Below are 12,702 nucleotides of genomic sequence, written 5' to 3' on the forward strand. Positions count from 1 at the left end.
TTCTCTTTCCATCTCTTGGGTACCATTGTGTGAGTATTTGACTCCATTTGTCCTTTCCCCTGATCATGTGGCCTGCCCATTTCCACTTTTGTCTTCTTATTTTCAAAGTTATGTCCTGTACCTTAGTCTTTCCTCTGATGTTGCTACTCCTTACTTTGTCTTTTATTTTGATCCCAGTCATGCTGGAGTTTATTTGTTACAAAAAACCTAACAAATAAACTCTCCGTATGTCAACATGCCATGGAAAGGAGCATGACTGCACGTAGTACGTTCAAGGAAACCAGCCTGTGTCAAATCCAAAAGCCGACGATATGTGTCAGACAGGAGATCGCCTACTTTTTACGAAATATTATCAAACAATAAGGTTGCAGCGCCACTGGATTATTGTTACTATTCATGTACAAATTTTAATGGACTTTATAAAATTTTCTGCAGTGTTGGCGTAGTGGCTTCAGCATGCGACTCTCATCCCTGAGGTCGTCCCCGACTAATGGAATTTCTTTCTATGCGCCCATTTTTTATTCGCTCAAACGGAGAAGAAAAACATCCTAGGAAAACCGGCTTACATTAGACCCACAAAGTCCACGGTGTGTGTCAGGCACAAGAAGCTGACCAACTTGCCTATAACATTGATAAACGATCAGGAAACTGAGTCAGAAATCTGACGCCCACACCTAAAAAGGTTGTAGCGCCACAGATTTTTTTTAGCAATTTTAAACCATATTCAATATAACGTTCATATTACTTTTGTTCATATACATATTAATTTTAAATGTTTTCCCTATAGTAATACGCATAAGCACTATCAAGTGCCAATCAAAGAAGTGCCGCCGGTGCTTAACAGACTTAAACGATATCAACACTTAGTTATCGAACATACTGTCCCCGATATTGTTTACAAGGTTTGTAGACTAGACGATCGACTTAACAACCATTTGGACCATGGTAATTTATAGATAAATTTAATGACACTTACTATCTGATTTACTATACGATGTTATGAAATATTGCAATTTTAATAAGCCCTCACGAACTGATTTTTACATAGCCTGCCTTTTTTAATAGCTAGATACCAATATGGAAACAATTTTCTATTCCAACACATAGAGACTGCTCGCTGTTCCGGAATAAGAAAATGGTTGTCTGTAAAGTCGGTTTACGGATGATAGTTTAACGTGACAACGTCGTTACAAAACATTGGTGAAATGATTGCATACTTTTATGAATAAAATTGAATCATTTTTATTGAATTATCACTATTTTGTATGGGTACGAAGAAGAATCGAGTGGAAAAGAGATAGAATGAGCGTAACGGGACAATGAGCGTTACAGGACACTGGGTAATGCTTTTTCGTGCGTGAAGCCGGTGTTCAATGATTTATTAGACGCTGTCACGTCAAAAACAAAAGTACTAATGAAAACTAAATTTTTCAAATTTATCTATATATTTTTTAAGAATTGGTACGCTCTTTTCTTGAAGGACCATAAATCGATTTATTTCGGAAATACTTCAGTGGGCAACTGGTTCCACATAGTGTTGGTGATATACGTCGAGGTGATACGGATGATATTTTGTATTCTGCCTTGACGTCTGATGATGAAACTCAGTTGCAGGTATGTTGCTAAGAGCTGTGACGTTTTCGTTAATTCTTTAAACTCGAGAAACACATAATAAGCAACGAATTTGTAAATATTTATTCGATTGTATGCTACGAGTACAACTGCCTATAGACAAATTTATCTTATCTTATTCTGTTAATATATCTATGACATCACGATTTAACTGATTTGCAGAATACAGAATATATTTATTTAGTCTTAAATTACTTAATAGCTACTAAATTTTAACCCCTATTTAATTTTAATGAGCACCGTGACCAAAAGTTGGAATTGAATCCAATAGCCATGAATGTTTGGTTCCATTGTTACTTGTGCTCAAAGTATTTTTACAAAAAACATTTCCTTATCAAAGTTGAAATGTTTCAAACTCTTAAAAACTAATAATGGAGTTATTTGGTGAGTTCCAACATTATAGGCAAACAAGGCCTCGACTTACGTTGACCTTGAGGGCATGGTCCAAGATCGGTAAGCCAGCCTAGTGTTCGGAGACTGTAGATCGGTACCTCTGGATTGACAGAGTGGAGAAGGATCTGCTGCAGCTGAAAGCCAGCAATTGGCGGGAGGTGGCACAGGACGGGAAGTGCTGGAAGATTCTAATTTCGGAGGGCTAACTTTTTGGGTAGCAGAGCCAGCGGAGAGAGTGAGTATTCTCTCTCTCTTCTGTCTCTAGCTCATGTCTGAGCGTCGTGGTCAGCAAGGAAACATCTGGAGCGGACTATCTGTTTCCACTGGTCCAGCGACTCTCTTATAACAGTGTAAAGTTTTGAGGACGATGAGTCTTTCACTTGATCGGTCCTTCTGGTTGGTAAACGGCTATGTGATCTTATGCCGTCTGTGTTACCAACCATAATCAGTTTCTCCAAGTTCTCATCACCTCTGAGTAAGTATAAGGTGAGTTATGTAATCAGATAACTCCTCGTAACTTCTACTCTTTCACTGTTCGTATACAATTTTTAATTGTAAATTGATACCGATTTTATAAATGTTTCCTTTGATTATTTTGTTACATAATATCAAAGTTTATATCACGCGAGCGTATAACTATATATACATAATCAAACAATTCACCTAATCAATCATTCAGTGTTGTTATCAGTGACGTAGTAAGGAAAAAAGTGATAATTCCCGAGACAACATAGAATTTATATTAAAACAAGTTCTTCAAATAAAAGTCATAAGACACGCGTCTAATCAGGTCACTCACACATCATAAGCTCTCGCAAATATTTAACATTTTCGTGTTTTTATCATTTACGTTATTAATTTGGTAGCAAACGAAATGAATGTTTACTTTAATGCTGTCAAATTAAGATAATTTAAGTCAATAAAGAATGAGCTCGTCCGATATCAAAACATTATGTATTCTATATACGGTAGTTAGTTGAATCAGTATAAAAACAATATAACAATAAAAACAAAAACTAACCTTAAAATTTAATAACTAAAATATATTATTAAAAGGAGTCCCTTTAGTCAAAGTTCCGAAGATACTGGCAGCGTTCCCCCTTTGAATAGCTAGACTAATTCTTTGTTCGAGGTTGCCAGCTCCTCGGTCCTTTGTGATATCAACTTAAAAAAAATAGTTAGTTAAATTAATTCTTTAAATAACTTCTACATGCGCCTCGCCTCCGGTCGTGTCAGACACAATGGTCTCTTTGGGCTGAGATAAATGAAAGAGGTACACTTGAGGGTAAACCTTTTGGCAATGTGTTTTGTGGTGATGGCAAGTCTGCCAGTTAGCTTCTAGCTTACTATTCTATTATTTTGTGATGCACAATCTATATCGATGGCTATTGAGATTATGAGAGAGATATAGATCAGAATTAAGTATATATTTAATCCTATCCTCTTTTTATAGAACAGAGGGAAACAGGCAGAACGCTCACCCGATGTTTACCTGCCCATGGACACTCAGTACCAGAGGGCTCGTGAATCCGTTGCCAGCCATTCAATAATTGGTACGCTCTCGAAGGATCCTATCCTTTACCCTTGCTATATATTCAGTAAGTCATACAATGTTAGTATTTATAAAATATGGCGAGGGGGCCTATGGCTGGCCATGCGTCATACTCGTGAACAGGTGCTACTTGTGGTGACTGGTCGTACTTGAATTCGTGTATGCGGTGATGTTAGTTATTTCGACTACATAGTTGCGAGTTGTTCCCACAAGAATGTAAGTGCGTGCTCCGATTTCACCATGCCTCCTGCTGATATAGGACAAATCTTTTTAATTTATTAAGATGTCATGTGGAACATGATGTAATGGTTGCAGCTCCTTGCAAACATTGTGTAAAACAAAAAACTTGGAGATTAAAAAGAGTGGCGGAGAGTTTATTTCCAATTCTTCCCTTCCGTTCTACGGCCTTGATTTGAGAACTGTCAGTAAATGTAAAAATAAAAATAAAATAAAATATGTTTATTATGGAACATAAGATACATGTATCACTTATTCCACGTCATTAAATTTGAATTTGTAGGCATCCCTACTAGACGGCAAAGAAGACAGAGGGTGTAGGCCGAGAGAAAAAGCCGGCGTAAAAAACTCTCGGTACTCTTTTAAAATATCAAATCATCAAACAACACTTATTTTAAAACAAATATCGCAAATTAATTAGAGGTAGCCTGTCTAGCACTAGTCCCAGGCCCTTTTATCAACTAGATAATCGTTGACTAAAATTAGAAGCATTTGATATATATATTTATTTTTTGACATTCATAAGTGTACATTTTGTTACCTAAAAATGATTTTTGAATTTGAATTATACAATATATGTCGCATCCAGTAGCTATAGTTCTCGCCCCGCCTGAGGGATTACAGTTATTGCAACCCGGGGAATGGACAGATTGTTTTCAAAGCGTTATATAAACAAAATGATTGTTTATTTTATTGTTTTATCTCTTTATTACGATCGAATGTGAATCTCGATTTATAACACAATTTATCTTACAAATGTTTTTATTAGATATTTTAGTTTTTTATCTGTAGGTACACATTTTTTTCAGCTGAATGAACCTGCAGATGAGTTTCATCATCAGACGTCGAGGCAGAATACGAAATTCCACCCGTATCACCTCGACGTCCGCCGTTCCACAACTGAGAGTTGTTCAAGGCAGTTTTTGCCTCGCACCACCACCACTGGCCACTGAAGTATTTCCGAAGCAATTTGACTTAGGGTCCTTCATGAAAAGAGCGTACTAATTCTTAAAAGGCCGGCAACGCACTCGCGAGCCCTCTGGCATTGAGAGTGTCCATGGGCGGCGGTATCACTTAACATCAGGTGAACCTCCTACCCGTTTTTTCCCTGTTCTATAAAAAAAGATAGATTTTGGGTTCCAACGAAATGACTGTAAGTTGCAGCAAGACCGAATACTATTAATTTCCTTTATAATTTCTTTTCGTCCTATTTTTAGGTCTGAGCCTCAAATTTCTGTAACTGTTGCATGATCATTTGTCAACCTTATACGCAAGTAGGTTATCAGCCTCCTGTGCCTGACACACGCCCTAGACTTTTTGGGTATAAGGCAAGCCGGTTTCCTCACGATATTTTTGTTCACCGTTTGAGCGAATGTTAAATGCACACAGAAAGAAAGTCAATTATTTTAAAATTGACGGAGATAAGAAACAAGACAACGCCCTTCTAACGACGAAGATGTCGAGTTTATTATAATTTGTCGAGTTTACAGTAACGTCTTTGATTGGTTGAAGATTTCATTGCTCACACACAATTGCGCAAACTATGTTTAATAGTATTCAATTAATTATTTAGGTATGCAGATAGTATAACAAAAACAATAAAACATTATTCCCATAACTTTTTTTTTTTTTTTTATGAAGGAGGTTAAAATGCACAATTGCAGGCCCGCGGGCGTATGCAGTCGCTACCGCGGGGACTGTGGGGATGGTTATCTCTTATCCCTCTGCTAACCAGAGGGGAGAAACCCGACCCACTAAAAATTCCTCCTAGGCCCTCCATATCACCTGCAGTGCCAGACACATCCATTCTGAATGAATGACATCTGGCACCGCATTGAATTATTCCCATAACTAACCTAACCTACCCTAACCCGCTTTTTATCTATTATTTGTTTTGAATTTTTTTTTGTTTTTTTTTTTATTATATACAATTATTTAATTATATACTAACCTAACCTAGCCAAACAACAATAATAATAATAGATTTTTTGGACACTGATTCGGTTTTGGGTACTTTTTGGATATTAAAGTAAACACTTTATGCTAATAAGAATTAAATAATACAGAAAGTTGCAAACAATGAAATACAAGTACTAATTAGGAAATACAAACGAGTAGGTATCGATAATTTCAAAATTTTCGAAACCCTACAATCTATCAACACGAAATTATCATCGATTTTTCATGCTAAAAACAATCGATTAATTAAAAAAACTATTTTTAACGAGAACAAATAAATAAATAATTTTGTTTTTAAATAAATTCAGTCTGTAATCGTCCAAACAAAATATATATATCCGGAAGAATAATCATAGATATATTATTCATCCGTATATCCGTGTGAATAGTCACTGCGTTTTTTTTTTAATTAAATAATTATATGTTCTAAACATAATAGCTTATGAATGAATGAATTATTTAAAAAATATTTTTTTTTTAATGGCTCTGGCACGATTTGTGCATTAGCCAGCGTCAAGTATAGGATTTTTTATAATTCGTGTTTGTCTTTAGAAATTCGACCGTGTCCTCCATGTACGGTTTAGGCACTCGCCCGGTACCACACAACCCTCCCAAAGGCCGAGAACAAATTTAAATTAAATTAAAACTTGCCCTCGAACCGGGAATCGAACCCGATACCGCTCACCTAGCTGCCACTTAATAAGACCGCTAGGCTATGAGGCTCCCATAAATTTTATTTATTATTCTAGAATCATCTGTCGAAGCAAGTTTGACAGTTAAATTTCTGTACATAGAAACCACAAACAAAGTTATCGTTCTTACGTTCGGTTTTGAGATGACAATACGTTTATTGAATTTAGGAACCAAAACTCATCAGCACCTCTACTGGATTGTTTCAAGGAAGCCTTTGGTTAACACCCAGAACATTTTAAACGTTGCGCTATTTACAGCTTATCGTATATACGTCATTCATAAGCTGGTTTAAAGTCGATTTCAAAAGAGGTTGACAACCCAAAACCTTTTTCGTCAATTACTTAAAAACGTCGGGCAATTGAAGGAGAAGAAAAACTATGACAGTTTTATTTTTTGTAATGATTTATTTACTTTTGTAATATGTGTGTTTAATGAAAAATTTTAATCAAAAAAATAATTTATATAATGTTTGGTTTAGATATATTTAAATTATACATTAATCGATTAAATTCTCAGCATGTCAGACTGTATTTTTTGAAAATTGTATAAGTGTGTGTTGTGATGTTTGCACTAAGATTCATCTCCGCAACATTACAGAGATTAATACGTAAGTATGTTTGTAATCAATTAATACCCCTAATTTTAATTATTATTAGCAATTAAATTGGTATAGCAGGGACTTTTCATTTTTATTTTACAGATTTAATTCTTAAACGAAAGCTATTTTTTGTAAATCTTTGAATAACATAAGCTGTGTTTGATTAAAATTAAAAACATTTTACGGTTAATTTAGGTTTATTCAACATAAAAACTACCCAAAGAACTAGACTTCGTTTATTATTGTTTAAATTGCCACAGAACATACCTTAAACATGAACTTACGTTTATTTATAAGCCAGTATTTTTGAGTACTAAAACAGTATTGACTTTAAAGTATACATACGTTTGTAAGAACAATTTAGATTGTAATGATGATAGACCACGAACTTTACGAATTTTACTATTCGTATTTGTGTGATAATTTCAGTGACAGCTCGAAAATAGTATTCTCGATAAAATTCGTTTGCCACACGTATTCTATTCAAATGTTCGAACGTCCGTTTAGTTCTAAATTGGCTTACTGAGTGCTTTTAACGTTTTCTATACAAAAATGTCATGTTTGTTTTCTATTGCGATAGCTTCACTTTAGATACTATTCATACTAATAATAATAAATTATTTATTTGCAAGAATATGGTACAAAAATGTTATGGTGGTACAATCTCTAAACTTCGCATATTCTGCCACACATAATGGCACTACACATTGTCTTACATAATTAAAAGGGGGTTCCCTTTGGAGTAGAGACTCTTGAACTTAACGATTTATGTTGGCGCCTGGTAGATAGTGCCGGTGACCCCAGAGCTGGTGCTTTCCTCGCACAACGAATAAGTCTCGCAATGCAGCGAGGAAATGCTGCCATCGTTAAGGGTACACTACCATAGGGACCAAACTTTTTTTAATTTTCTTTTATTAATTTTAATAATTTTTATTATTACTATGTACGTTAAGAAAATCGTAAATACCGTATACACCATACAAAAATACATGTTTTTTTTTTATATAAAGACAATTCACACCAATTGACCTAGTCCCATGCTAAGCTGGTGAAGCTTGTGTTATGGGTACTAGGCAACGGATATACATACATATTTTAGATAGATAGACATATAAATACATATTTAAACACCCAAGACCTAAGCACAACACCAAATGCTCATCACATCGATGTTCGTCTCAGCCGGGGATCGAACCCGGGACCCATGGATTCGTAGTCAGGGGTACTAACCACTAGACCAATGAGTCGTCATGTAACCCCTAATTTTCACCCCTCTACGATGAACCCCTATATTTTGTTATTTTTATTGAACTAAAAAAATGTTTCCTAGAAATAATATACATGGCAAATCAACGTTTGCCGGGTCAGCTAGTCTTTATATATATATATGTTTTAATAAAGTATTCTTCAAATGTAACTCAATGTCGGATTATAATGAGTATTGTTATAAGCAAATCTTTGTGCGCTGGCCAGTGGTCTAGCACTTTTAACGGATCTTCGGGCTTGTTCATAATGTGTATATACACAAACCCCTTATAAACAATCGCTTCATGGAAATCGAAGTTAATTTATCCAGCTTGTCTACGTTACGTTACGTCTTGCCACCGTGTGGCATTATTCATTTTATTGATTATTTATTGCAAACTAGCTGCTGTGGTCTCTGGCAGAATCACCAGCGCTGTGGAACATTCTGTTCCTCGGCATAATGCTAAGCCAGGGCCAATTACAACCACAGCACACACGCATTACACACTTGAAACGAACGGAATGGAAAAAGGGAAAAAAAATATAATTTGTTATATCTCATTATATTTTTTTTCTTTGATTATTGTTATTATGTGTGTCTGTTTTTGTTAGTAATAAATGTTATGTCTATGTCAATGATAATATAAGATGCTAGCTTAACATTTTAAATTATATCAATTATTATTTTAAACTGTAAAACCTGTTATTATTATTTTTTAAATTCCCAATTATCTAGCGTTTTTAAAAGTAAAACAGTGTAAATTTTTGATCGAACTTTTACAAATAAACACTTAGGTAAAAAGGTTAAAACAACTTGTATATAATAATGTTCTGTAGCCGATTTGACTATATCAGCAAATATCTGTTCAAATAGGCCACAAAGGAGATATTAACATCCACATTTGTCATGTCTCTCATTCCCAAATGAGACAGTTATACATCACCCGTGCATCACGTCCTGGTGAACAGAAAAACTGTGTCCAGTTTGTGTTTCCACCACACCAACTTTTTTCTATTTAAGATCATGTATATAATAAATAAATAAAAAATAAATCATGAGAACAGGGCCGGTATAGTGTAACTTCCAACAGCTATACCTACCAATTCCAATACATATTTATGTATTTTCCCCAATATTTGTATTTTCCGTGGTACAAAACTCAAGTCGGAATCACTATCAGAGGTTACAGAGTACCGATCTAGACGCAGGCAGGTTCCATTTCATCCGAGCTTGGGGTTTTTCAACACCTATCTAATGCTGTTTGTGTCTGGCTTAGCTGATGTTACGTGATACCGCCGCCCATGGACACATTGCCGGTAGGCTCGCAAGTGCGTTGCCGGAATTGGTACGCTCTTCGGTGGACAACTTTTTCCACATAGTGTTGTGCTGGTTTCACTTTATATTATCAGGGGATGAAAGTAATATGTTTTCCATTATACCTTCGAACGAACAAACAATTGTGTAACGTGTTTGAAGTCGGCAATGTTTATATTATTTACAGTAGTAAATCATTAGTATTTGCATCTAGACATGTTCGTTTAGAAATGCTTTATATTAATTACAATAGGCGTTAACAAGGCTGGCTTCCGCACGACATCCCATCGTGATGACTATTTCTTTGTATTCTGTGGTAAATTCGAGATAATGTTTTTTGAATTGGCATAGCTGATGGCTTTCATAAGTAATTCTAACTATATATTCGTTTGCATTTATTAACTGCGTATAACAAGTGGTTAACTTCATTCACGTTGCTACAAGAATTAAAAATGTCACAATTTTTTAAATATATATACACTGAACAAGGGGATTTTTGTTATGCTTTTAAATAAAATATAAAGATATAAAAAATAAAATAAAAAGCCTTTATTGTTGTTAACAAGTTTTACACAGAGTTGTTTAGTGTGCCTAAAATTAATTTACTTATGACTACTATCTTAAAAACAAATTTTGACTATTAACTACAGTTTAACTAATATACTAACAATTTTAATATCTATTGATTATTGGCCAACGGTAGTTCGGTTACAACTTGTCTTCCGACAAAGGCCTCCTCTAAAGCTCTCCAGTCTTTTCTCATTTTTGCAGTGCTAGTCCATGTTGAACCCGCTATTTTCTTAACGTCATCCTCCCATCTCTTAGCCTATCTTCCTCTATGTCGCTCTTCGTCTAAAGGGTACCATTCTGTGTTGTAAGTTTTGTCCATTGCTTGCTTTTCTCTCATCATATGCCCTGTACACTTCAGCTGTTTGTATGTTGTGTATGCTTTCTTAAACTTGGTTTTACTTTTGATGTCTATTATACTAAGTTCTTCTCCGATATTTTGTGTACCGATTTGGCTATTAAAATCTCCCAATATTTTATATGCAGTTCCAATTTCTCGATTTTTGTTATGTCTTCCTTTTTGCTAGATTCCGTTGGTGAATACGCCTGGATAATGGACCAATCTTCTTCTTTTTCTATATTAAGTTTAATGTTAACATTAAAATATAAAGATATAAATGAAGTTAAAACATCCTTAAATAATAAACAAACTTAAATAATAATGCAATAGATTATCTTCTTATATATAAAGATTTTTGATACGTTTGCGTATATATTTATTATATAGAGTTTTCTATCATAGGTATAATTAATTTACGGCCATATTAATTGAGTTGAAGTATGTTACCGTATTTATATATTATCGACGTTTTTGATTTGCATAAGTATTGATCTGACAAATACTCTTCGGTGTATTTTTTATCTAATTTTCTCATTATAATCTGTATTGTATTAAAATGTGCTAAAATATATTACAAAAACTAAAATTTAATAGACAACTAAGTATTAAATATTAAAATATATTAGGCATACATTAATTTATTTAGATTCACTACGTTATGACCACCAAATGTGTCAAAAATTATACAAGTCCGAACTGTCAAAGATAAGAACTCAATTATTCTTATACAATTATTACAATCTCGTCTCATACGTGTCATAAAATATTTTGTAGCAAATAAGATCCGAATCTTTAATGACTTAGATTAACCTTTGTAAAAATTTCCTTTTGTTTGTATTTTTTGGAGGTGGATGGTGAAATATCATTGCTATCATACTTTGATTATTTTATCTGTTGTTTAATATTATCTCGATCACCTGCCAATCTTTACTATCAGGTTAACCGTTTCGTTAAAAACAAGTGTTTAAAATGTACTTGAACTAACTCTATACAATTCTGTCATCGAGGTATTATTTTGTCATTTACGTAGGATTATGAAAAATGCAGTAGAAAACATTTTTGACAGGCTGCAATTGTGTTTTTCCATTATATAATGGGATCTTTTTAATTATGGAATAGAAAACAACATAATATGTTCTGTATGTAACATTGTCTTTAAAATGTGGTTAAGTTTAAATTTACAAATAAATGAATGGATATATAAAAATTATAGTTTAATGTTGAGTTAAATAACAATTAATATATAAAGTCAAAGTCAAATCATTTATTTCAATTAGACCACCTAAAATGGTACCTTTGAACGTCAAATAAAATATAAAGAAAATTCTAGTTGCCCCTTCCAAAAGGTAGTTTCGTGTGGAGAAGAAAGGGCAAGAAACTCCACATACTTATACATATACTTGCTAGTAACAAATAATATATATTCATAAGCTTATTAAAGAACACTTCTACTGCTTTATAATCATGTGCCACACAAATAATATCACATAAAAGGCCGGTGTAGTACAATTAAACCTGTAATAGAACATTAATACTAAGCAAACAACTACTTGCATTATATCTAAATATTGACAGAGAGATATAGAGATATATATATTCTTATCTCATGAATTTATAGCCTATTAACATATATACGAATGACTTAATTAAAATTATTTACGTATTTGTGATCGTAAATTAAAATTTTAAAAGTAAATTTAAAGTTGGGCTGAAAAGTTCGTTGATAACGTATAGAATATGAGTTGATTTACAATATGTTACCTTCGAGAGCAATACAACGATTATAGCGGTCATACAATTTTTCGATAGGATTTGTCGTAAGTCTCATAATAGGCTTCAGTTTCGGCGATTACCTCATCAGCGGAAAATTTCTGCGAGCATCCTGTTGAGGTCTGAGAGCAGAAAAAGTTGCTGGGCGCCAAATCTGGAGAATCTGGTGGATGCGGAAGTAATTTCAAGATTATTATTCAATTAGTATATGTATTAATTGATACATATACTGATTGAAAGATATTTTCATATATGGTTACTTTTGTTGGATCTTTTTTTGCAAAGTCAGCCTATTTTTTTGTTTACATATAAAAGATTTTCAGTTCCATAACACTTAAATCTAATGTAATTTCTCTTTATGTTAACTTAGAAGAATCGTACATACAAGGCTAGGTTAAAAT

General features: G+C 33.8%; 1 protein-coding gene across 1 annotated transcript in view; it reads left to right on the forward strand.

The window, feature by feature from the left end:
- The first annotated feature begins 6,926 nt into the window (after window positions 1-6,926).
- Window positions 6,927-12,702, forward strand: part of LOC125063749 (synaptic vesicle glycoprotein 2B-like) — a 31,677-nt gene continuing 25,901 nt past the window's right edge. The window contains exon 1 of the mRNA XM_047670349.1: window positions 6,927-7,073. Within this exon, the coding sequence (XP_047526305.1) occupies window positions 7,028-7,073 (46 nt within the window). The 5' untranslated portion in view covers window positions 6,927-7,027. The remainder of the gene's footprint in view (window positions 7,074-12,702) is intronic.

Source organism: Pieris napi, chromosome 3 (assembly GCF_905475465.1).
Source record: "Pieris napi chromosome 3, ilPieNapi1.2, whole genome shotgun sequence".
NCBI classification, from domain to species: Eukaryota; Metazoa; Arthropoda; class Insecta; order Lepidoptera; family Pieridae; genus Pieris; species Pieris napi.